At 37.9% G+C, this 25,913-nt stretch overlaps 1 protein-coding gene across 1 annotated transcript in view; it reads right to left on the minus strand.

The window, feature by feature from the left end:
* The window catches only part of LOC128649468 (metalloprotease TIKI1-like), a 188,141-nt gene that overhangs the window by 120,249 nt on the left and 41,979 nt on the right, over positions 1–25,913 (minus strand). The window contains exon 2 of the mRNA XM_053702751.1: positions 18,016–18,576. Within this exon, the coding sequence (XP_053558726.1) occupies positions 18,016–18,576 (561 nt within the window). The remainder of the gene's footprint in view (positions 1–18,015; positions 18,577–25,913) is intronic.

Here is a 25,913-nt window from a genome sequence, read left to right on the forward strand (position 1 = left end):
CAGAATGCTGATATAAAGCAAAAATATAATGATTCATTAAACGGACACAAAACCCACATTTTTCTTTCGTGATTTAGATATAGAAAAAAAATGTAAACAACTTTCCACTTATCTAATTAGCTTTGTTCTCTTAGTATTCTTGATTGAAGAGCCAGCAATGCGCTACTGGGAGCTAGCTAAATGCATTTGGTGAGCCAATAACTTTATATATATATATATATATATATATATATATATGTGTGTGTGCAGCCACCAATCAGCAGCTCCAGAGTCTACATAGGCATCTTTTTCAACAAAGGATATTGAGAGAATAAAACAAATTAGATAATAGAAATAAATTAAGTTGTTTAAAATCACATGCTCTATCCGAATCATGAAAGAAAAAAAACAGTTGCAGTGATATATGAACATATAAACCTTTGATATGTTAGGTTATAAACTACAGTGTCAACTTGATATACAGCTAACTATAAACTAAGGTACAAATGGTATGCTGTTTTTAAAGGGATAATTGTGTGCTGTATATTTGGCATATTAAACTAGAAAACTGTGCAGACAAAAAAAAAAGGACAATCTGAAAAAGCCCAGCTTGGGACATTGTGTTTTCTTTTTTCAATTACTAAAAATAGTTATCAAACAGGAGGGGATAACACAAATAATGATCGATTTTAGATATAACTCTGAATATTGGGGATTCATGAGAAACTAAAAGGAGAAACTGAATAGCAATACTGTGAACCTGAAGAATGAATGTGTTCCTTTTACATATATCTGTACTAATAGAGATATAAACAACACCCTCCAAGTGCAATGCTTCAGTTGTGTGCTCTGCTTCCCAATAAGAGTAGTTATACTTGTGAATCTCATAGTGTTTTCTAACACAGGAGTCCGAAGACTGAGTTTTGGAGGTACCTGGGAAACAGGAAGAAATCCCAGAGTATTTCCTACAATAACTTTGTATTGAGGCTGTAAAACTTTGCAATCAAATGCTGACTATACAAATTTGGAGCATGGAATTTATATCTCAGATCTTGTGAGACATGCTACTCAAGACACAAAAAACACAATAGTATATATTCTAGTCCTTTAGAAAGCTTGTTACAATTTATTTGTTTTCTACAAAAGTCTATGGGGATTTCTAAAGGTAAATCATTTGATAAGCTTATCTACAATGTGCTGCAAATTAACAACTGAAACAACATGCTGACTATACTTATATAAAGCACTATTTCCAGCTTAAAATAAGTCTTATACTATAATAGCCATATTTCATTTTTTTATGTGTGTGTTCTTTTCTTCAAACTCAAAATATTCTGGTTATAATATGTACAGAAAGACACATGGAAATAATAATGTATTCCTGATTCAAAATGATATTAAAAAAAGGTCTAATTTTCTTGTGTTTTACCAGGAGAATTTTCAGTGACACTTTTTAAACTGCCTGCTCTTTCTGAATCAAGAATGTTTAGTTTTGACTTTTTTCTTTTCTTTAAACAAGTGTAACAACTATGTAAAATACAGGACTTTCCTTAAAGGGACATGAAATGCAAAAAATGTAAATATCAGTGAAGAGCACCGCCCTTCCGTTGTTAAAATGTATTGAGAATATTTCCTAAAAAGGGACTTTCTCTTACAAACTTGAATGCTCTTTATTGTTAGTGCATTACTGACTCTAGCTTTTACTATGTATTTTTACCCCCACAAAAAGGTAAAATCCTTCTCATTAATTGCAAGTATTGCAGCTCACAATCAGAACTTTACCTGTTTGTTTAACCCATTTGAAGGGTCAAAAACTATATTTTTTAACAATTTAGACAGATCATATTTTTTTTATGTTTTTGAATGTTCATTTAAAACAGACAATTGTTTTAAATAAAGATTTCCTTGATCAAATAAAAAACAACAACACAATCACAGATTACTAAATCTGAAGTTAAACATTTTACAAACCACCATCTAAAAGTTAAAACTAGTACTGATAAATATTTGATTAATTATGAGATCATTTTTTATATCCCCCATTCCTCGACCTGTAAATACTACTGTAACCCAGTGCCTTTACACCTCAAACTCAAAGAGATTCTTAAAAGATTTAGCACCATACAATAATATTTATGAGTATCTATCAAGCAATTAAGCTTTTTTAGCAAAAGCAAACTATGCAGTCTCAGGAATACATAATGGACTCATGTATATGTTCCTTCACTGCATAGCTATAAATATTGATAAACTGTCCTTTCATAGAATATACTGAAACAATAATTAAAATGGTTAAACCCTTCTTCGATATCATAGAAAGACATTGGCATGCAAGGTTGGCAACAGTGAACGTTGCCATGGGATATAATGGGCATGTTTGTCTGACACCACTGTTCTGGTTCAAATCATCTCAAGTTGCAGCATTAAAAACTGAAAGCTTTAGTCAGATATGACAAATGCCTATAGGAAATTGCTTGTACGTTTTCTTATCGCATATCACACAGAGTAAAAAAACACTATAACCTGTGAAGCACTCAATGGAAACAAGCACAAACAAGCTTGAAACTACATTCCTAAAAAGCATTCAGCATGAATAATAGAATCCAACCTTTAACTACAGTAATAATATCTAAGAGGTAGAAACAAACAAACAAACAAAAAAAATGCAGATTACTAAAAGTATTTTACATATGGAATATTGAATTGTGTGCATGTGTTTATGTGGATACACACACTTGCACAGATACTCACGTACAGATACACACACATACACAGACGTGCATGCACACACACGTTCATAGAAATACACATGCACAATAACACACGTGCAGATACATACACGTACAAAGATACACAAACGGGCACACATAAACACACACTTGCACATATACATGCATACACACAGATGTGCACACAAAAACGTACACAGATACACACACAAACACAAATACACACATGTGCACACATGCAGACAGACGTACACAGACACATACACACACACCTGTGTGTAAATTTGCAACCTAGGTTTTCAATATGCTGCAAATTGCCTAAACCAGCTATTTGATTTGCAGCCTTTGCAGGTTAAAGAATTTCAATTTGACTTTTAGGGATCGTGGGACAAGCTCAATTTCCCATAAAAGCATGAGGTTCATTATGTCCTTTTAAAACAGATGTATGTGTGTTCTTTATTTTGAGACACATGTTTTACATAAAACAACATAATTTATGTAAGAACTTACCTGATAAATTCATTTCTTTCATATTGGCAAGAGTCAATTAGCTAGTGACGTATGGGATATACAATCCTACCAGGAGGGGCAAAGTTTCCCAAACCTAAAAATGCCTATAAATACACCCCTCACCACACCCACAATTCAGTTTAACGAATAGCCAAGAAGTGGGGTGATAAAGAAAGGAGTAATAAAGCATCCACAAAGGAATTTGGAAATAATTGTGCTTTATACAAAAAAATCATAACCACCATAAAAAGGGTGGGCCTCATGGACTCTTGCCAATATGAAAGAAATTAATTTATCAGATAAGTTCTTACATAAATTATGTTTTCTTTCATGTAATTGGCAAGCGTCCATGAGCTAGTGACGTATGGGATAGCAATACCCAAGATGTGTAACTTCCACACAAGAGTCACTACAGAGGGAGGGACAAAATAAAAACAGCCATTTCGCTGAAAAAAAAAATATAAGTTTATTCTTAAAAAATAAAAAGAAAAACTTAAATCATAAGCAGAAGAATCAAACTGAAACAGCTGCCTGAAGAACTTTCCTACCAAAAACTGCTTCCGAAGAAGCAAATACATCAAAATGGTAGAATTTAGTAAATGTATGCACAGAAGACCAAGTTGCTGCTTTGCAAATCTGATCAACTGAAGCTTCATTCTTAAAAGCCCACAAAGTGGAAACTGATCTAGTAGAGCTGTAATTCTCTGAGGCGGGGCTTTACCCGACTCCAAATAAGCTTGATGAATCAAAAGCTTTAACCACGATTCCAAAGAAACGGCAGAAGCCTTCTGACCTTTCCTGGAACCAGAAAAGATAACAAATAGACTAGAAGTCTTCCTGAAATCTTTAGTGGCTTCAACATAATATTTCAGAGCTCTCACCACATCCAAAGAATGTACAGATCTCTCCAAATAATTCTTAGGATTAGGACACAAAGAAGGGACAACAATTTCTCTATTAATGTTGTTAGTATTCACAACCTTAAGTAAGAATTTAAATGAAGTCAGCAAAACTGCCTTATCCTGATGAAAAATCAGAAAAGGAGATTCACAAGAGAGAGCGGATAATTCAGAAACTCTTCTAGCAGAAGAGATGGCCAAAAGGAACAACACTTTCCAAGAAAGTAGTTTAATGTCCAAATAATGCATAGGCTCAAATGGAGGAGCCTGTAAAGCCTTCAAAACCAAATTAAGACTCCAAGGAGGAGAGATTGATTTAATGACAGGCTTGACACAAACCAAAGCCTGTACAAAACAATGAATATCAGAAAGAGCAGAGATTTGTCCTTTCAAGGAACTTGCAGACAAACCTTTATCCAAACCATCCTGAAGAAACTGAAAAATTCTAGGAATTCTAAAAGAATGCCAAGAGAATTTATGAGAAGACCACCATGAAATGTAAGTCTTCCAAACTCGATAATAAATCTTTCTAGAGACAGATTTACGAGCCTGCAACATAGTATTAATCACTGAGTCAGAGAAATCTCTATGACTAAGCACTAAGCATTCAATTTCCATGCCTTCAAATTTAATGATTTGAGATCCTGATGGAAAAACGGACCTTGAGAAAGAAGGTCTGGACTTAGAGGAAGTGGCCAAGGTTGGCAACTGGACATCCGAACAAGATCCGCATACCAAAACCCGTGAGGCCATGCTGGAGCCACCAGCAGCACAAACAATTGCTCCATGATGATTTTGGAGATCACTCTTGGAAGAAGAACTAGAAGTGGGAAATTATAAGATGGTTGATAACACCAAGGAAGTGTCAACGCATCCACTGCTTCCGCCTGAGGATCCCTGGACCTGGACAGGTACCTGGGAAATTTTTTGTTTAGATGAGAAGCCATCAGATTTATTTCTGGAAGCCCCCACATCTGAACAATTTGAGAAAACACATCTGGGTGGAGAGAGCATTCTCCCGGATGTAAAGTCTGACGACTGAGATAATCCGCTTCCATATTGTCTATACCTGGGATATGAACTGCAGAAATTAGACAGGAGCTGGATTCCGCCCAAACAAGTATCCGAGATACTTCTTTCATAGCATGAGGACTGTGAGTCCCACCCTGATGATTGACATATGCCACAGTTGTGATATTGTCTGTCTGAAAACAAATGAACGGTTCTCTCTTCAACAGAGGCCAAAACTGAAGAGCCCTGAGAATTGCACGGAGTTCCAAAATATTGATTGGTAATCTCGCCTCTTGAGATTTCAAAACCCCTTGTGCTGTCAGAGATCCCCAAACAGCTCCCTAACCTGAAAGACTTGCATCTGTTGTAATCACAGTCCAGGTTGGACGAACAAAAGAGGCCCCTAGAATTATATGAAGTCGAACATTGTGATTTAAGGATATTAATTGTGATATCCTTGTATAATCCCTGCACCATTGATTCAGCATACAAAGCTGGAGAGGTCTCATATGAAAATGAGCCAAGGGGATTGCGTCCGATGCTGCAGTCATGAGACCTAAAACTTCCATGCACATAGATACTGAAGGGAATGACTGAGACTGAAGGTTCCGACAGGCTGCAACCAATTTCAAACGTCTCTTGTCTGTTAGAGACAAAGTCATGGACACGGAATCTATCTGGAAACCTAAAAAGGTTACCTTTGTCTGAGGAATCAAAGAACTTTTTGGTAAATTGCTCCTCCAACCATGTCTTTGAAGAAACAACACTAGTTGATTCACGTGAGATTCTGCAGAATGTAAAGACTGAGCGAGTACCAAGATATCGTCCAAATAAGAAAACATCGCAATACCCCGCTCTCAGAGAGTAGGGCACCGAGAACCTTTGAAAAGATTCTTGGAGCTGTCGCTAGGCCGAAAGGAAGAGCAACAAATTGGTAATGCTTGTCTAGAAAAGAGAATCTCAGGAACTGATAGTGATCCGGATGAATCGGAATATGAAGATATGCATCCTGTAAGTCTATTGTGGACATATAATGCCCTTGCTGAACAAAAGGCAGAATAGTCCTTATAGTCACCATCTTGAAAGTTGGTACTCTTACATATCGATTCAAAATCTTTAGATCCAAAACTGGTCTGAATGAATTTTCTTTCTTTGGGACAATAATAGATTTGAATAAAACCCCAGACCCTGTTCCTGAAACGGAACTGGCATGATTACCCCTGATAACTCCAGGTCTGAAACACACTTCAGGAAAGCGTGAGCCTTTACTGGGTTCGCTGGAATGCGTGAGAGTAAAAATCTTCTCACAGGTGGTCTTACTCGGAATCCTATTCTGTACCCCTGAGAGACAATACTCTGAATCCAATGATTTTGGACCGAACTGATCCAAACATCTTTGAAAAAATGTAATCTGCCCCCTACCAGCTGAGCTGGGATGAGGGCTGCACCTTCATGCGAACTTGGGGGCTGCCTTTGATCTCTTAAATGGCTTGGATTTATTCCAATTTGAGGAAGGCTTCCAATTGGGGAAGGATTAGATTTCTGTTTCTTATTATGTCGAAAGGAACGAAAACGGTTAGAAGCTTTAGATTTACCTTTAGGTTTTTTATCCTGAGGCAAAAAAACTCCCTTCCCCCCAGTGACAGTTGAAATTATTGAATCCAACTGAGAACCAAATAATTTATTACCTTGGAAAGAAAGAGAAAGCAATCTTGACTTAGAAGTCATATCAGCATTCCAAGATTTGAGCCACAAAGCTTTTCTAGCTAAAATAGCTAAACATATATATCTAACATCAATTTTGATGATATAAAAATGGCATCACAAATGAAATTATTAGCATGTTGAATAAACTTAACAATGCTAGACAAATCATGATCCGATACTTGTTGCGCTAAAGTTTCCAACCAAAAAGTTGAAGCAGCTGCAACATCAGCCAAAGAAACTGCAGGCCTAAGAAGATGACCTGAATATAAATAAGCTTTCCTTAGATAAGATTCAAGCTTCCTATCTAAAGGATCTTTAAAAGAAGTACTATCTTCTGTAATTATAGTAGTGTGTTTAGCAAGAGTAGAGATAGCCCCATCAACTTTGGGGATCTTTTTCCAAAACTCCAATCTAAATGCTGTCAAAGGATACAATTTTTTAAACCTTGAAGAAGGAATAAAAGAAGTACCAGGCCTATTCCATTCTTTAGAAATCATATCAGAAATAGCATCAGGAACTGGAAAAACCTCTGGAATAACCACAGGAGGTGTATAAACAGAATTTAAACGTTTACTCGTTTTAATATCAAGAGGACTGGTTTCCTCCATATCTAATGTAATCAACACTTCTTTTAATAAAGAACGAATATACTCCAATTTAAATATATAAGAGGATTGGTCAGTGTCAACATCTGAGGCAGGATCTTCTAAATCAGATAGATACTCATCAGAGAAGGATAAATCAGCATGTTGCCGGTAATTTGAAATTTCATCAACTCTATGAGAAGTTTTAAAAGACCTTTAACATTTATTGGAAGGCGGAAAGGCAGACAAAGCCTTCTGAATAGAATCAGAAATAAATTATTTTAAATTTACAGGTATATCTTGTGTATTAGATGTTGAGGGAACAGCAACAGGTAATGAACTACTAGTGATTGATACATTTTCTGCATGTAAAAGTTTATCATGACAACTATTACAAACCACAGCTGGAGGTATAATCTCCACAAGTTTACAACAAATGCACTTAGCTTTGGTAGAACTGTTATAAGGCTTTGAATTCTGAGACAGGATCAGATTGAGACATCTTGCAAATGTAAGAGAAAAAAACAACATATAAAGCAAAATTATCAATTTCCTTATATGGCAGTTTCAGGAATGGGAAAAAATGCAAACAGCATAGCCCTATGACATAGAAAAAGGCAAGAGGCAAATAGGAATGGGGTCTTAAATAATGAAAATATTTAGTGCCAAGTATGATGCACAACAAACAGAAAAAAAAAAACGTCCGGAAATGACACACTCGCGTCACAGATGACGCAACCTTGTGAAGGACACAGCGTCAACTTAGACGCCGGAAATGACTAATTTGCGTCAACGAACGTTCTTGAGCCAAGAATGACGCAATAAACTTTGGCATTTTGCGCCCTCGCAAGCCTAATTCTGCCCGCGAATTTAAAAGACAGTCAAGTCTTAAGTAATGTCTTAAGTAATGAAAACATACGGTACTTACCAAAAGACACCCATCCACATATAGCAGATAGCCAAACCAGTACTGAAACGGTTATCAGTAGAGGTAATGGTATATAAGAGTATATCGTCGATCTGAAAAGGGAGGTAGGAGATGAATCTCTACGACCGATAACAGAGAACCTATGAAATAGATCCCCGTGAGGAAAACCATTGCATTCAATGGGTGATACTCCCTTCACATCCCTCTGACATTCACTGTACTCTGAGAAGAATCGGGCTTCAAAAATGCTGAGAAGCGCATATCAACGTAGAAATCTTAGCACAAACTTACTTCACCACCTCCATAGGAGGCAAAGGTTTGGGAAACTTTGCCCCTCCTGGTAGGATTGTATAGCCCATACGTCACTAGCTCATGGACTCTTGCCAATTACATGAAAGAAATTAGCTGTTGTTTTAGGTTCTAAAGGCTAAATCTCCAGCAAACCATAAAAACCTAGAGAGGGGTAATAAAACAGTATATAACACTTTTTTGGGATTGTGGGTAGCGGCAGATGCAATACTACTAGTCAGACTTAAATAAAATAGCTTATATGATTAATTACTGTCCTTTAATCATTAATTTTATAAAGTATTTTCATGCAAATGATCAAACTAATTGCTGAGTTATCTTAATAGCCATGAACCACCGGGTTGCAAAGATATTAATATTTTCAGTCAATTTACATTAAATAGAGAAATCACATTTTTAGAGAAATCAGATAGATAAAGGCATTAGTCATCACTCTTCGCAACGCTTCTAAACAGTCAGCACTTTCTTTAAAATGAGCCTTGGAAACAAATTATACTATTAATATCACTAGCAGAAGCTGAGAAAAAAGTGCATGAAGCAAAAATATTATAAACAGAGATTTCAGCAGTAGCTTTAAACTACAAAAAAACTTCCTTATGGATCATCTACAGTGAAACAGATGTTTAAAGGGATATGAAACATAACAATTTTCTTTTGTGATTAAAACAGATCATACAATTATAAAAAAAGTTTCCAATTTACTTCTATTATCAAATTTGCTTAGTTCCCATGATATTCTGTGTTGAAGAGATACCTAGGTAGGCATCTGGAGCACTACATGACAGGAAATAGTGCTGCCATCTAGTGTTCTTGCAAATGAACAGCAGTCTTGCAAAACTGCTGCCATATAGTGCTCTGGAAATGGGCCGTCTCCTAAGCATACATCACTGCGTTTTAAAAACAAAAGATACCAAGTGAACGAAGAAAAATTGATAATAGACGTAAATTAGAATGTTGTTTAAAATCCCATGCTCTATCAGAATCATGAAAGAACATTTTTCGGTTTTCTTATCCCTTTAAAGTGAATGTCAATTTAGATGAATTGTTGCCCCATTTTTAATAATCCTATTAAAAACAAGGGAACTTTAATTCATCAAAATTGACATTTTGCTTGTTTTCTTCAAATACTTACCTTTTAATCTTCACAGCCGCTGCAGCGCTTCCACCGCCCGTCGGAAGCACTCTTGCGGGTCCAAAATGATGAATCCGGCTTCCTCCAATCCCGGCGTTGCCTCAGGCCAAGATTCCCCCGGAGGGGAAGCCGTGATTGGAGAAAGCTGGATTCGTCATTTCTGACATATGAAGAGGCTTCCGACGGCCGGGGGAAGCGCTGGAGCGGTAGTGAAGATTAAAAGGTAAGTATTTGAAGAAAACAAGTGAAATGTCAATTTTGATGAATTAAAGTGCCCTTGTTTTTAATAGGATTATTAAAAACCGGGCACCGATTCATCTAAATTGACCTTCACTTTAACCCCTTAACGACCAACGACATATGGGGTACGTCCTGCAAAAAAATGCAGTTAACGACCGACGACGTACTCCATATGTCGTTGGTCTTTGAAAGCGGTGGAAGCGATCCTGATCCTTCCAGACGCTTTCATGTTATTGCAGTGATGCCTCGATATCAAGGCATCCTGCAATAACACTTCTTAGCCATCCGATGCAGAGAGAGCCACTCTGTGGACCTCTCTGCATCGGACATTGATGGCCGTGATTGTTAGTGGGTGGGAGCCGATGTGGGAGGCGGTTGGGCGGCCATTGATGAATTCCAGCAGTAAGAGGGGGTGGGATCACGGGTGGGGTCACTGGGGGCGCGCGAGCACGGGGCGGGAGCGGGTGGGAACCGCTATACTATGGAACATTTTTAAAACTAAAGTGGGAGAGAGGAGGGAGGGAATTGGGATCTAAGGGATCTGGGAAGGGGTGGGGGGGTTGGTATTTGGGGGGGGAGCTACACTACAGAAAAATAGGGGGAAAAAAACATTTTATTGTAAACTGGGTACTGCCAGTACCCAAGATGGCGCAAATAAGGTAGTGGGGGAGGGTTAGAGAGCTGTTTAGAGGGGGGGGGGGGGTCGGGGAGGTTGGGGGCAAAGGAGGGATCCTACACAGCAGAATATGGCTTTTTATAAAAAATAATAATAATAATAATAAAAAAAAATGCCTTTTATTTTAGTACTGGCAGACTTTCTGCCAGTACTTAAGATGACGGGACAATTGTGGGGTGGGGGAGGAAAGAGAGCTGTTTGGGAGGGATCAGGGGGTGTGATATGTCAGGTGGGAGGATGATCTCTACACTAAAGCCAAAATTAACCCTGCAAGCTCCCTACAAGCTAGCTAATTAACCCCTTCACTGCTAGACATAATACACGTGTGATGCGCAGCAGCATTTAGGGGCCTTCTAATTACCAAAAAGCAACCCCAAAGCCATATATGTCTGCTATTTCTGAACAAAGGGGATCCCAGAGAAGAATTTACAACCATTTGTGCCATAATTGCACAAGCTGTTTGTAAATAATTTCAGTGAGAAACCTAAAGTTTGTGAAAAAGTGAAAGATTTTTTTTATTTGATTGCATTTGGCTGTGAAATGGTGGCATGAAATATACCAAATAGGGCCTAGATCAATACTTTGGGTTGTCTACTACACTACACTAAAATTTACTCTACAATCTCCCTAATTAACCCCTTCACTGCTGGGCATGATGCACGTGTGGTGTGCAGCGGCATTTAGCGGCCTTCTAATTACCAAAAAGCAATGCCAACTCCATATAAGTCTGCTATTTCTAAACAAAGGGGATCCCAGAGAAACATTTACAACCATTTGTGCCATAATTGCACAAGCTGTTTGTAAATAATTTCAGTGAGAAACTTAAAATTGGGAAAAATGTAAAGTTTTTTTTAATTTGATCGCATATGGCAGTGAAATGGTGGCATAAAATATACCAAAATGGGCCTAGATCAATATTTGGGGTTGTGTACTACACTACACTAAAGCTAAAATTAACCCTACAAGCTCCCTAATTAACCCCTTCAGTGCTGGGCATAATACACGTGTGGTGCGCAGTGGCATTTAGCGACCTTCTAATTACCAAAAAACAACGCCAAAGCCATATATGTCTGCTATTTCTGAACAAAGGGGATCCCAGAGAAGCATTTACAACCATTTATGCCATAATTGCACAAGTTGTTTGTAAATAATTTCAGTGAGAAACCTAAAGTTTGTGAAAAAAATTGTGAAAAAGTGAACAATTTTTTTTTATTTGATCGCATTTGGCGGTGAAATGGTGGCATGAAATATGTCTTCTAAAAAAAATATATACAGGCCAAGGAATATTCAGGGATTCCTGAAAGATATCAGTGTTTCAATGTAACTATTGCTAATTTTGACAAAAAGTGGTTTGGAAATAGCAAAGTGCTACTTGTATTTATTGCCCTATAACTTGCAAAAAAAGCAAAGAACATGTAAACATTGTGTATTTCTAAACTCAGGACAAAATTTAGAAACTATTTGGCATGGGTGTTTTTTGGTGGTTGTAGATGTGTAACAGATTTTGAGGGTCAAAGTTAGAAAAAGTGTGGTTCTTTCCTTTTTTCCTCATATTTTATATATTTTTTATATTAAATTATAAGATATGATGAAAATAATGGTATCTTTAGAAAGTCCATTTAATGGTGAGAAAAATTGTATATAATATGTGTGGGTACAGTGAGTGAGTAAGAGGAAAATTACAGCTAAACACAAACACTGCAGACATTTAAAAATAGCCTTGGTCCCAAACGGACAGAAAATGGAAAAGTGCTATGGTCCTTAAGGGGTTAATCTTAAAGGAATGTTGCCACTTTATTGTGCTGAAGTAGTTTGCATTACAGTATAGCTTTTAATTTATTTAATATTTTTTGTAGATGAAATGACATGTGTATATTGTCTTTTTTTAATGTATTCAAGCAATCACTATCCCACACCAGAATGGGTGTCTGTCACATTAAAATGTAAGGTTCATAACTGCGCCTGCACCATTTCGGTGAAAAATGTTGGTGACTAAACTAGGGTTAGGAGTTAAGGATTATGGATAGGGTTTAAAGGACATTATACTATTTTCATTCATGATTCAGATAAAACATGCAATTTTAACCACCTTTCCAATTTACTTCTATTATCTCATTTGCTTTGTTCTTTTTATATCCTTTGTTGAAAATAATATCTAGGTAGGCTCATGAGCAGCAACATACTACTGGGAGCTAGGTGCTTATTGGTGGCTGCATATATATACCTTTTGTCATTGGCTTACCTGATGTGTAGAGCTAGCTCCCAGTAGTACGGTGCTGCTCCTTCAACAAAGGATAACAAGGGAACAAAGCAGATTTTATAACATAAGTCATTTGGAAAGTTGTATACAATTGTATTAGCTATCTCATGAAATAAAAATTTGGGGTTCCATGTCCCTTTAAATTCATATTTTAGCATTGAAGGGATTACAGGGGCAATGCGCTTTGGCTGATAAGTGCTCATTGTATTACAAGCAGCTGCAAGGCAAGATACCAAATATGTATCTGACTAAGTGGTCACAACCTTTTTAGTTTAAACAAGTACACAGTGACGCAAATCCCTCCTATAATACTTTCAGGAACATAAACCCAAATCTTTTCTTCAGATAGAGCATGCAACTTTAAATAACTTTCCAATTTACTTCTATTATCTCATTTGCTTTGTCTTTTTTGTATCATTTGTTGAAAAGCATCTCTAGGTAGGCTCTATTGGGAGCTAGCTGCTGATTGGTGGTTCACATATATGCCTCGAGTTATTGGCTCAGCCAATGTGTTCTGCTCGTTCGTAGTAGAGCATTGCTGCTACTTTAACAAAGGATACCAAGAGATTAAAGCAAATTTGATAATAGAAGTACAGATGAACATTAATATGAAAATGATATGCTCTATTTAAATAATGAAACCACTTTTGGGGTTCCACGTTCCTTTAACAGAGCTACCTAATGAATCAGATGTATAAGGTGAGTTGCACATAGAGTGTCTTGAATACAAAATATTTAGATATGGTGAAAATAATATATAAGTCACTTCTAAAGGCATTGCATCCAAAACACCATATTCTCTTCCCTTAAAGGGACATGAAACCCTTATTTTTTTCTTGTATGATTAAGATAAATCATGCAATTTGAAACTACTTTCCAATATACTTTTATTTTAAATTTGCTCTATTCTTTAGGTATCTTTTGTTTAAGGAGCAGCAATGCACTACTGGGAACTAGCTGAATACACTGGGAGAACCAATGACAAGAGGCATATACAGTATGTGCAGCCACCAATCGTCAGCTAGCTCCCAGTAGTGCTTTGCTGCTCCTGAGCCTACCTAGGTAAGTCATTGGCTCAGCCGATGTGTTCTGCTAGCTTGTAGTTGTGTATTGCTGCTCCCTTAACAAATGATACCAAGAGAACTAAGGAAATTAGCTTTTAAAAAAAATTGTGAAAATTATTTTTTTACTTTACTGTTCCTTTAAGGTAAATATACCGGTATATATTACTGCTTTTTAAACTGAGCATTCTAGATCATTATACATGAGTACACTTTCATGTTGTTTTAGGCATAGATTAATTGACTGACATCTGCACCCTCATTCTTGTATTATAATATCAGGACCTAAATAACTTTTTACTATTTTATTGATTAAAAACAAGTTAAAGGAACATTTTACTCATTTTGTATTTCCTATCATCCACAAGAATGAACATCATATACACATGATCATAGTTGTGTTTTATAAAGTAAAAAATGACCTTGCACGCTAATATTTATCTCCCTGTAAAATGTTAAATTGACAAAAATAAAATTGCAATATACTGTACATTATTTACTTTGTTTTCCTTTAACCCCTTAATGACCAGACCATTTTTCAATTTTCTTACCCTTAATGACAAAGGCTATTTTTACATTTCTGCTGTGTTTGTGTTTAGCTGTAATTTTCCTCTTACACATTTACTGTACCCACACATATTATATACCGTTTTTCTCGCCATTAAATGGACTTTCTAAAGATAACATTATTTTCATCATATCTTATAATTTCCTATAAAAAAAAATATAAAATATGAGGAAAAAATTGAAAAAAACACACTTTTTCTAACTTTGACCCCCAAAATCTGTTACACATCTACAATCACCAAAAAACACCTATGCTAAATAGTTTCTAAATTTTGTCCTGAGTTTAGAAATACCCAATGTTTACATGTTCTTTGCTTTTTTTTGCAATTTATAGGGCCATAAATACAATTAGCACTTTGCTATTTCCAAACCCCTTTTTTTCAAAATTAGCGCTAGTTACATTGGAACCCTGATATCTGTCAGGAAAACCTGAATATCCCTTGACATGTATATATTTTTTTTTAGAAGACAACCCAAAGTATTGATCTAGGCCCATTTTGGTATATTTCATGCCACCATTTCACCGCCAAATGTCATCAAATAAAAAAAAAAGTTCACTTTTTCACAAATTTTGTCACAAACTTTAGGTTTCCCACTGAAATTATTTACAAACAGCTTCTGCAATTAAGGCACAAATGGTTGTAAATGCTTCTTTGGGATCCCCTTTGTTCAGAAATAGCAGACATATGGCTTTGGGGTTGCTTTTTGGTAATTAGAAGGCCGCTAAATGCTGCTGCGCACCACACGTAAATTATGCCCAGCAGTGAAGGGGTTAATTAGGTAGGTTGTAGGGAGCTTGCAGGGTTAATTTTAGCTTTAGGGTAGAGATCAGCCTCCCACCTGACACATCCCACCCCCTGATCCCTCCCAAACAGCTCTCTTCCCTCCCCCACCCCACAATTGTCCCCGCCATCTTAAGTACTGGCAGAAAGTCTGCCAGTACTAAATAAAAGGAGTTTTTCTTTTTTTTTAATAAAAAAAAATAAAATGTTTTAGCTGTGATGGACCCCTGCCTTAGCCCCAACCTCCATGATCCCCCCCCCCCCAGCTCTCTAACACTCTCCCCTACCTATTTGCCGCCATCTTGGGTTCTGGCAGCTGTCTGCCAGTACCCAATTTGCCCCCAAAAACAAAAGTATCTTTTTCTCTTTTTGCAATTATTAATATTTTCTGTAGTGTAGCAGCCCCCCACAATACCCCAACCCCCTCCCCCTCCCAGATCCTTATATATTTATATTTTTAAAATCTTTTTTCCCCCCTCTTCCCTCCTCATTGGTGTCAGTGGCCAGCTAATCACGCGCGCGCACGCGCGCCCCCACAGAGTGGCTCTCTCTGCATCGGAGTCTTCTAAAAAGGTATTGCAGGATGCCTCCATATGGAGGCATCACTGCAATACCCTGAGAGCTGCTGGAAGCGATTGCGATCGCTTCCAGCACTCTCTTAGACAACTGACGTACCATGTACGTCTATTGTCATTAACTGGTTGTTAATGCATGACGTACCTGGTACGTCAGTTGTCATTAAGGGGTTAAGACACAAGAGTGGTTGTTCTACTCCAGAAACCTTGGAGTGTCTTCATCTTTGTTAAAGGGATAGTCTAGTCAAAATTAAACTTTCATGATTCAGAAAGAGCATGCAATTTAAAGCAACTTTCTAATTTACTCCTATTATCAATTTTTCTTTGTTCTCTTCGCATCTTTATTTGAATGAAAGCTTAGGAGCCGGACCAAAAATTAACCAAAAATGGGCCAGCTCTTATGCTTATATTCTTGCTTTTTCAAATAAAGATACCAAAAGAACAAAGACAATTTGATAATAGGAGTAAATTTGAAAGTTGCTTAAAATTGCCTGTTTTATCTGAATCATGAAAATTTAATTTTGACTAGACTATCCCTTTAAGTAGGGCAATATTTTCATAAGCCTGTAACATTCTAGGCAGTAATTGGTTAATTAAGAGCATAAGCTTTTTCTAAATCTGTCCCTATTTGGCCTCAGAAAAGGAGTCCAGGAACCTGGATTCCACCAGGCTTTACAAGAGATCTATCCATGAACTATTTCTGATTTTCAAAACCTTGTAAACAGTGCTAACAAAATGATTTATAATAATTTATATGATTTTAACAGTTCAGTCTCATACTTCCTACTAATGCTCATTGGCTCATAGATACAATGCCCGCAGCCATATTGGTGGAGAGGAACATCCTTCTCCAAAATAAGTGGGATGCTTTTATGTATAAATAAATATATAAAATATAATATAGCAAATAAATATATAAAATATAATATAGCAAATAAATATATAAAATTAATGAATGAATAAAACTATAATACAGTCCATAAAGCACTATGGAATAAATACAACAAATTCATTTACGTACAATTCAAATTTATTTGTTTGCGTTTTTAGCAAATATTCCCCTTTGTCCATACATTGGCAAAAAATGATTTGCATCTTTCACTTAGCAAGGTTTGTTACATGTCCACTATCACTTGTCAAAAAAACTTCTCTACCAACAATCCATTTTACCTGCTGGAGTGTTTTAAATTGTTTACAGATAGTTCCTTAGCCTTTATATTGGATTTTGAAAAAGCTGGTTTAGCCTGTAGAATCCCTACCTATACTGAAAGTTTCTATACCTAGGTATAGGCTATTGAGAAACTTTGTAAACACAGCCAGCAGAATAAATTACACTCACAGTGGGAGGTGGAAGAGATAAAGCTCTAAAATACTCATTTTTAATTGTTCTTTCTAAGTATTGTACAGAGAAAGAAATAAGAAAGATAAGCATTTCAGTGATAAGATAAAAAGATCTGATCTGTCAGCAAGCCAAGTCCATTTTTATGGGCTGTGGTTTCAAATAGAAAATCCAGCTATTTATTTTGCAAAAAGAAGCATAAATGAGCAATTTCTCATACATTTTATATACTGCATCTGGTACAACAAGGCATGGTGAACACATTCAGGGGGGAAAAAACTATTTTACAGTGAACACTCCTATTAATATGTTGTTAAAGGGACAGGAAAGCCAAACATTTTCTTTCATGATTCAGATAGAACATACAATTTTAAACAACTTTCCAATTTACTTCTATTATCAAGTTTGCTTCATTATCTTGTTATCCTTTGCTGCAGAAGCAGCAAGCCACTACTGGCAGCTAGCTGAACACATCTAGTTAGCCAATCACAAGAGACAAATGTATGCAGGCACCAATCAGCAGCTAGTGTAGGATATGTGCGTATTCATTTTCAATAAGGGATACCAAGAGAGCAAAGCATATTTGAAAATAGAAGTGAAATTAAAAGTGTCTTAAAATTACCTGCTCTATCTGAATCATGCAAGTTTCATTTTGACTTTCCTTTAAATACATATAAGACTACACTTGTATGCTAACAACCTGTAAATAATCTATCTAAGGTCTTACCTGAGAGAAGTTCAGTCCATTCAAAGGATGGCATTGCTCTTCCACTTTTTCTACTGCTCCAGTCCGCTTCTTAAGACGCTCAGCTTCCTGAGCCAGATACAAGTCCAGTACTGGAACCCCTCTTGACTTGATGTCAACCTCAGTCAGAGAATTAACCATAAGCATGACCCACACTGGCCTCTTTCTTTCCCAGTTTCCAGCAATAGCATTGAATAAGTAGTCAGCATAAAGGCCTTTCCCCCTTTGATCTGGAGTCATCCAGGAGGGCATCATGAGTTTAACATATTCCAAATGGCGTTTCAGTCTCCGGTAAATATCTCTAGGAAGTACACTTTGCAAGTTCTCACCCTGCGGCAGCATCTGGCAACTGGTCAGAGCAGATATTGTGTAGGGGTCTGTCAAGTCCAACTCAAAGTATACAATGTTGCTCCGCTGGAAAGCTTTTTTGGAGTTCTCTGGGATAAAATCCCACACCCTTGTATAAGGGACATGAATAGTACCAAAGAAGTATGAGGGAGGATCACGTTTTATTGTCCAAAGAAAGGAGTTCAGCTGGCTTTGCTGAAAAATAAAACAGCAGATTACATACTTAAAAAAGCAGTTGGATTTCTGTTTTACTCTGGTGTTTGTATCAGACCACACTTGAGAAAATGTAATTTACTAGTCCTAAAATTTTTGTGTGAACAATATATATATATTTTTAAAATATGGGTGTGTATATATATATATATATATATATATACACACACACACATATATATATATCACAATACTAAGTATTGAATTATTTGAAACTATATCAAGACATAGCAAATCAAGTGCATTCTGGTCCACGATCAGTTAACATGATATTTAGTAACACTATATTATATATCGTAAAAGATAATAAGTCTCTTTTTTTTCTGGCATTTGTTTTCAATTTATTTCTTACTCGTCAACTGTAAACAAACTAGATGTGACAGTTTATAACGCAATGCTGATTTAAACAGTTAGGAGGTGAAAGTTCAAAGTTCAAAGATGGTTACAATATGTTTTGGGGAATGGATTAGTCATTTTGGGTGACATAACTGATTACTTCAAAGCACTGAATAATGAATGTATTTATCACAAACCCCCGAATATTAAAGCATTTTGCAAAACATAATCTTAGATATATAATAGTTTTCCTGTTTCTCTATCTCAGAAGCTTACAATATAAGAGTATTCAAGTATTCAGTTAGTGCCATAATAAAACCCACTGGTGTGCACATTCATATTTTTACTATTTTTTTTTTTACCCATTTGTCCCTTTCAAAGACAGCTTTAGATAAGTGTACGCTTTTGCTTTTTAGCACTTAAAGTGATTGTAAGGTTTAATGTATAAGTGCCCGGTATTTAAAAATAATTTTAAAAACAGGGGCACTTTATTCATTAAACTTTACAAAGACGCTTATTTTGTAAAATAACTTTGCGTTATGGTAAACATAACACTGATCCTCTGCCCGCAGCTCCTGCTTTCTTTAGAATATCGATGACAATCCAGCTGCCTCCAATCATTGCATGCCTCACGAGCTGGACACCAAAGGGGGCACACAACGATTGGAGGAAGCTGGATTCATCATCATTCTGCTAAAGAAAGCAGGAGATGGCTGCCGGAGAATCTGCGTTATGTTTACCATAACGCAAAGGTATTTTAAAAAATGGGCATCTTTGTAAAGTTTAATGAATGAAAGTGCAGCTGTTTTTAAGATTATATTTAGATACGAGGCACTTATTAATTAAACTTTACAATCACTTTAAAGGAACATTAAATACAGTAAAACTACATAATCAACCAGTGCATAATAAAAATGTATTACATTTTATGCCCCCCTGTATCAGCCATCAACCAATCACAGACACACATACATATATACTGTGAAGTTTTGCACATGCTCAGTAGGAACTTGTGCCTCAGAAAGTGTGCATAGAAAAAGTAAATTGAAAGGTCTCTTAAAACTACACGCTCTTTCTGAATCATCAAAGTTTTATTTTGACTTTAGTCTCCCTTTATAAATGTCAGCAATTTAAGGCATATTACTTGTTGTGGAGACTTTTTGGTTTCTGGGGAACATAAAACTGCAAAACGATAAAAGCTCTGAAGTTTTTTTTTTTTTGCTGTTTGGCCATGACTGAAGGGAGGCGAGGAATAACCTCAATACTATGCTTATAAAATGTATTTCCCTTTAAGGTGGCTAGGAGAGCCCTCCCAAACTGAAACTAAAAGGTAATTTTAGTCATTAAGAATAGCGATTTGCGATTCTGGCTGAGTGATAGCGTTTAACTATTTAAATGCAGATCACATATATATGATTAGAAGTTTTTTATTTAACATTTACTGTCCCCTTTAAAATGCTTTATCTGCTATTACATTTCCTTGTTTCAGTTTAGTGACCCCTTTTAAGCTGATTAGCTAATCATGATTTTTTTCTGTCAGAATCCTTAAAGTGAATGTTCATTTTTATAGTATTGATTGCACATATGGATTCCTTGCATGTATATTTGCTAAACCGCCACTTTTTTTAATAAAAAAAAAAACAATATTATTGATATATTTTGATCAACAATTTTCGTCTGTTTTAGAGCACAGCTCCTCCCATCCGCAACTTCTTTATTTTCCTCCCTGTTACGTAGGGAGGGGTCCCACCCGCTGTTTATTAATTCTGAAAGCGCGTTCACGTCTAGTAGAACAACTGCGCATGCGTTCCACGGCATTAAATTGTTGCCAAGTAACAATAACATTTGATTGTTTATATGATAACTTAAATAGAACTATTGACAATAATCATATTTACGTTCAATATGCATCGCTATTATATTGCCATGTTTAAAATATGTTACCGAAATCATTATATATGTATTTACATCGGAGCTGAGAAGATCGCTACTTACCTGGCTGCAGGACGATTGGTGAATATTTTGCAAAGACCGTAAATTATGCTACAGCGCATGCGCGAAGCATGAACGCGCATCTGAGTTGAATAGAAGAGTAGCGGTCTAACACAGGCGCAATAGGAATGCGTGATGTATGGAAAAGGGGTTTGGTCCCCCCGGGGGAGATTCAATGATTGGGAGACCAGATTTAGCTTGATCTGCCACTCAAAAATCTAAGATGGTGGGCGGAGGATTAGTACTTTGAGCGCACGTCTAGTGAGTTAAAAAACAAGCTAAAAAAACTACTACTGTGTTAACGGTACAGTGTGACTTAACATTCACTTTAAAGGGATGCAAACATGCAAAAAGAAAATGTGTTAAAGAATGTTATTATCACACTGTTTCTTGCATATAACTATGTGAGCAGTCCGGGTTAGTCAGCTCTAGAGCAGCAATGCACTACTGGTAGCTTGTGGAACACATTTGGTGAGCCAATGACAAGAGTGTATGTGCAGTCACCAGTCACCAACTAGTTCCCAGTAGTGCATTACTGCTCCTGAGCCTACCTATGTATGCTTTTTAATAAAGGACAGCAAGAGAATAAAGTAAATTTGATAACAGAATGTTGTATCTGAACCATGATAGTATAATTTTGACTTTTCTCAACTCCAGTCAAGTACCCCTAACAGACCAGATTTTCGTGATATCTGAACTGGAGCACAGCTCTAGCTGATCAGTAACCATGGTTATTAACCCGCTCTCACCTATCATCTGATTATTTCACCTGTGCTCAAAATCTGGCCTGTTAGGAGAACTGGAGGACTGTAGTTGAGAAACGCTGCCTTAAAGGGACAGTATACACCAATTTTCATATAACTGCATGTAATAGACACTACTATAAAGAATAATATGCACATATAGTGAAATAAAAAATTCAGTATAAAACCATTTAAAAACTTACTTAGAAGCTTCCAGTTTAGCTCTGTTTAAAAGGGTACTGGAACACCCACTGCAAGTGGGAAAAATCAGACCCCCCCCCCCCTTCCTTTGCAAATGAAAAGACCCTTTACACAAACAGAAGCAAGCTGGAGTAGGTATACGTCAGTATTCTGCTAAAACTTTGGGGCTTGGTTAGGAGTCTGAAAATCCTTAAAAATAAGCAAAACTAAACATTAAAAAAAAACTGTATGGGCTATATAAATATCTCATCTACAAAACATTTATGCAAAGAAAAATCTAGTGTAAAGTGTCCCTTTAAAGAAAAAACATAAGGAGACAAAGACACCCCAGCTAAAGGCTTAAATACCTCCCCCACTCCCCTCATCCCCCAGTCATGCTGTCAAGGGAACAAGGAACATTAGGAGAAATATTAGGGTATAAATGGTGCCAGAAGAATAAAAAGAAATTTAGGTTTGCCCACCAGAAAAACGGGCGGGAGCCATGGACTCTCCTCCCACAGATGGAAATGAAATTATCAGGTAAGCGTAATTTATGTTTTCCATCTTAATGGGAGGAGAGTCCAAGGCTTCATTCATTACTTGTGGGAAACAAATACCCAAGCTCTAGAGGACACTGAATGAAAAAAACAGGAGGGTAAAAGGAGGCGGACCCTAAACTGAGGGCACCACAGCCTGCAGAACCTTTCTCCCAAAAGCTGCTTCCGCAGAAGCAAAGACATCAAATTTGTAAAATTTAGCAAAAGTATGTAAGGAGTACCAAGTAGCCGCCTTACAAATCTCCTTAACCAAAAAGATAGGGAAGTGGAAGAGGCCCTCTGCCCCCTGCATTTCCCTGAACACACAAAAAATAAAGACGAAGTCTGTCGGAATTATTTTGTGGCCTGAAGGTTCAAACCACATCCAAATTATGAAGCAACATTTCCTTTGACGAAGAAGGGTTAGGACACAAGGAAGGAACTACTATTTCCTGATTGATGTTACGATTTGAGACAACCTTGGGAAGAAATCCCAACCCAGTGCGAAGTACATCCTTATCGGCGTGAAAAACTAGGTAAGGAGGCTCACATTGCAAGGCCGCCAACTCAGAGACTCTGCGTGCCGATGCAATAGTCAGTAAGAATAGAACCTTCCATGAAATATTTTTAATGTAAGCGAATGCATAGGCTCAAACGGAGCCCTCTGCAAAATCCTAAGTACCAAGTTTAAGCTCCAAGACGGAGCAGAACTTCTAAAGACAGGCCTGATCCTAGACAGAGCCTGAACAAAGGACTGAATATCAGGAAGCTCTGTAAGCTTCTTGTGTAACAGTACAGATAAAGCCGAAATCTGTCCCTTTAAGGAACTGGCGGCGGCAAAATCCTGGATGCCATAATCTTATGCAAGTGATATCCACGATCCTCCCACCAGGAAAAGTAGGTCCTCCACACCTTATGATAGATGCGGCGAGTGACCGGTTTCCTGGCTTGAATGAGAGTATCAATCACTTGCTCAGAAAAACCTCTCCACGCAGTCAGCCTCAGAGAATCGAGATTTTGGTGTAAAAAGGGACCTTGAACCAGCAGATCTCTGCGACAAGGTAACCTCCATAGAGGAGACGATGACATTCCTACCAGAAACTGGAAGTGTTGGTCCAGAAATGCAAATCTTAGGAACCTGAAATGATCCCTGTGGATTGGAACGTGAAGGTAAGCATAGTCATGAACTGTCCCTCTTGAACTAGGGGCAGAATCGACCTGATTGTCTCCATCTTGAACAATGAGACCGACAGAAACTTGTTTAGGCACTTTAGGTCTAGAATCGGACAAAACGTGCCCTCCTTCTTTGGAACCACGAAAAGGTTTGAATAATACTCCAGACCTCTTTCTGTTAGAGGGACTGGAACTATTACTCAGAGAGGGGAGAGATCTCTCACACACTCTAGAAAGGTATCTCTCTTCTCTGGTCTTGATGATAGGTTTGACAGGAGGAATCTGCATCTGGGCGGATGAGTCTTGAATCCTATCCTGTAACCCTGGGCGATGACCTCCAGAACCCAAGGGTCCTGAATGTCTCTTATCCAAGCCTCCGCAAAAAAAGATAGATGGATAGGGGTCCGCCCCTCATGTCGATTTTGTCTCGGCGGGCTTCTTGCTCTGCTTGGATTGAGATTGAGCTGGCTTCCAAGATCCCTTGGACTGCTCGATTTTCGCGGCAGGCTGCTGGCGTTGGGACTTCTTTAAACGAATGGGACAAAAAGTAGACCCCTTAGGCTTATTCTTCTTATCCTGCGGTAGGAAAGCACCGTTGCCACCCGTGACCGTGGATATGATAGAGTCTAGGCCTGGACCAAACAGAACCTTCACCTTAACGGGAGGGATAGTAATCTAGACTTGGAAGTCATGTCAGCCGACCACGACTTTAACCACAGAGCCATACGGGCTAGATCCAAAAAACCTGAGGCAAATAATCTGCATATTTGCATCACAGATGAATGAATTAGCTACCCTTAAGGCCTTAATTTGATCCTGTATCTCCTCGAGGGGAGTCTCCACCTCGACCATAGCTGACAGAGCATCACACCAGTAGGTAGCAGCCCCAGCCACCACAACGAACCCAGTGAGCTCAAACATCTTTCTCGACATGGACTCCAATTTTTTATCTATGGGCTCCTTGAATGAAGAGCTATCTTCGAGCGGGATAGTTGTTCGCTTAGCGAGCGTGGAGATAGCACCATGCACCTTAGGAATGGCCCCCCCACAGCTCAAGCTGCGAGTCCGGAACAGGGAACAGTATTTAAAAAGAAGTAGAAGGGGAAAAGGACGAACCAAGTTTCTTCCATTCATTCTTAATAATATTAGCCATCTTAACGGGGACAGGAAAGGTCTGAGGCACCACCCTGTCCGCGTAAACCCTATCTTGCTCAGGGATCGAAGGTTCCTCCGGTATTTTCGGTTCAGGAACCTCTAACGTAGCAAGCACCTCTTTTAACAGAAAGCGCAAATGCTCCATCTTAAATTTAAAGTCTGGCTCCTCCGCAGTCGGAAGTCTAGATGTTGCCGATTCCGACCCAGAAAGAGCGTCCTCCGAAGAGTCGGAGTCATCTTCAACATCAGATAACCTGTCAGAGACATCCAATGGAGTAGATGACCCCTGGGACGGATAGCAATGTTTCACCTTTCGCTTGCGCTTAGCAGGGCATGGTAAGGCATTGAAGGCCGCAGAAACCGCAGTTTGTAATTGATCAGCGAAATCTGGCGGCCAAAGGGCCCCTCCCGCGGGATGATTAGTAGTGCCCTGGGGAGCTGCATGTGCAATCAGAGATGAATGTAGGGAACGCACCTCCCGGGACGGAGAACCCTCAGAGGTGGACGGCTCAATTGTACTAAATATCTTATTCTTTTAGATATTGCAATTTTATCAAAGCATGTGGAAGAAAGTTGAGCAAGCGGATCAACTGGAACCTCCTCACAATAGACACATGCGCCTTTATTACGAACTAGATAGAAATTAAATGGCACCTTTATACCCCAATGGCCGTGGCACTCACCACCTCCTATGACCCGGCCACAGAGAAACCGATTTGTCTCCTAAAACCGCCGGTCAGGAAAGAAAAAAATTAAAGTGGCCACACCCAGTCACATGGAGTGCCATGCAGGATCGCCCCTACCTAGAGAGAAAAACGAGCCAAAAAAAGGCCAGCATCGATCTCTCGCTAAAGAATACTGACTGTTCACACATTGGCAGAGCCTCATTTCACACATGCCGCAGCATTAAACACAATAAAGAATATTATGCATAAAAAAAACTCCTGTGACAAAAGGCAAAGAATGACTTGGGGATGAGGGGAGTGGGGGAGGTATTTAAGCCTTTGGCTGGGGTGTCTTTGCCTCCTCCTGGTGGCCAGGTTCTTATTTCCACAAGTAATAAATGAAGCCGTGGACTGTACTCCTATTAAGATGCTTCTAGTAAAAGTTATTACTGTTTTTCAGCAGCATACGCACATATCCTGTGAGGACCCGTGCACCAGTATTCAAGTGCTATACCTAGTTAGAGAGATGGCTGTGGTAT

This window comes from Bombina bombina, chromosome 2, assembly GCF_027579735.1.
Source record: "Bombina bombina isolate aBomBom1 chromosome 2, aBomBom1.pri, whole genome shotgun sequence".
Lineage (NCBI taxonomy): Eukaryota > Metazoa > Chordata > Amphibia > Anura > Bombinatoridae > Bombina > Bombina bombina.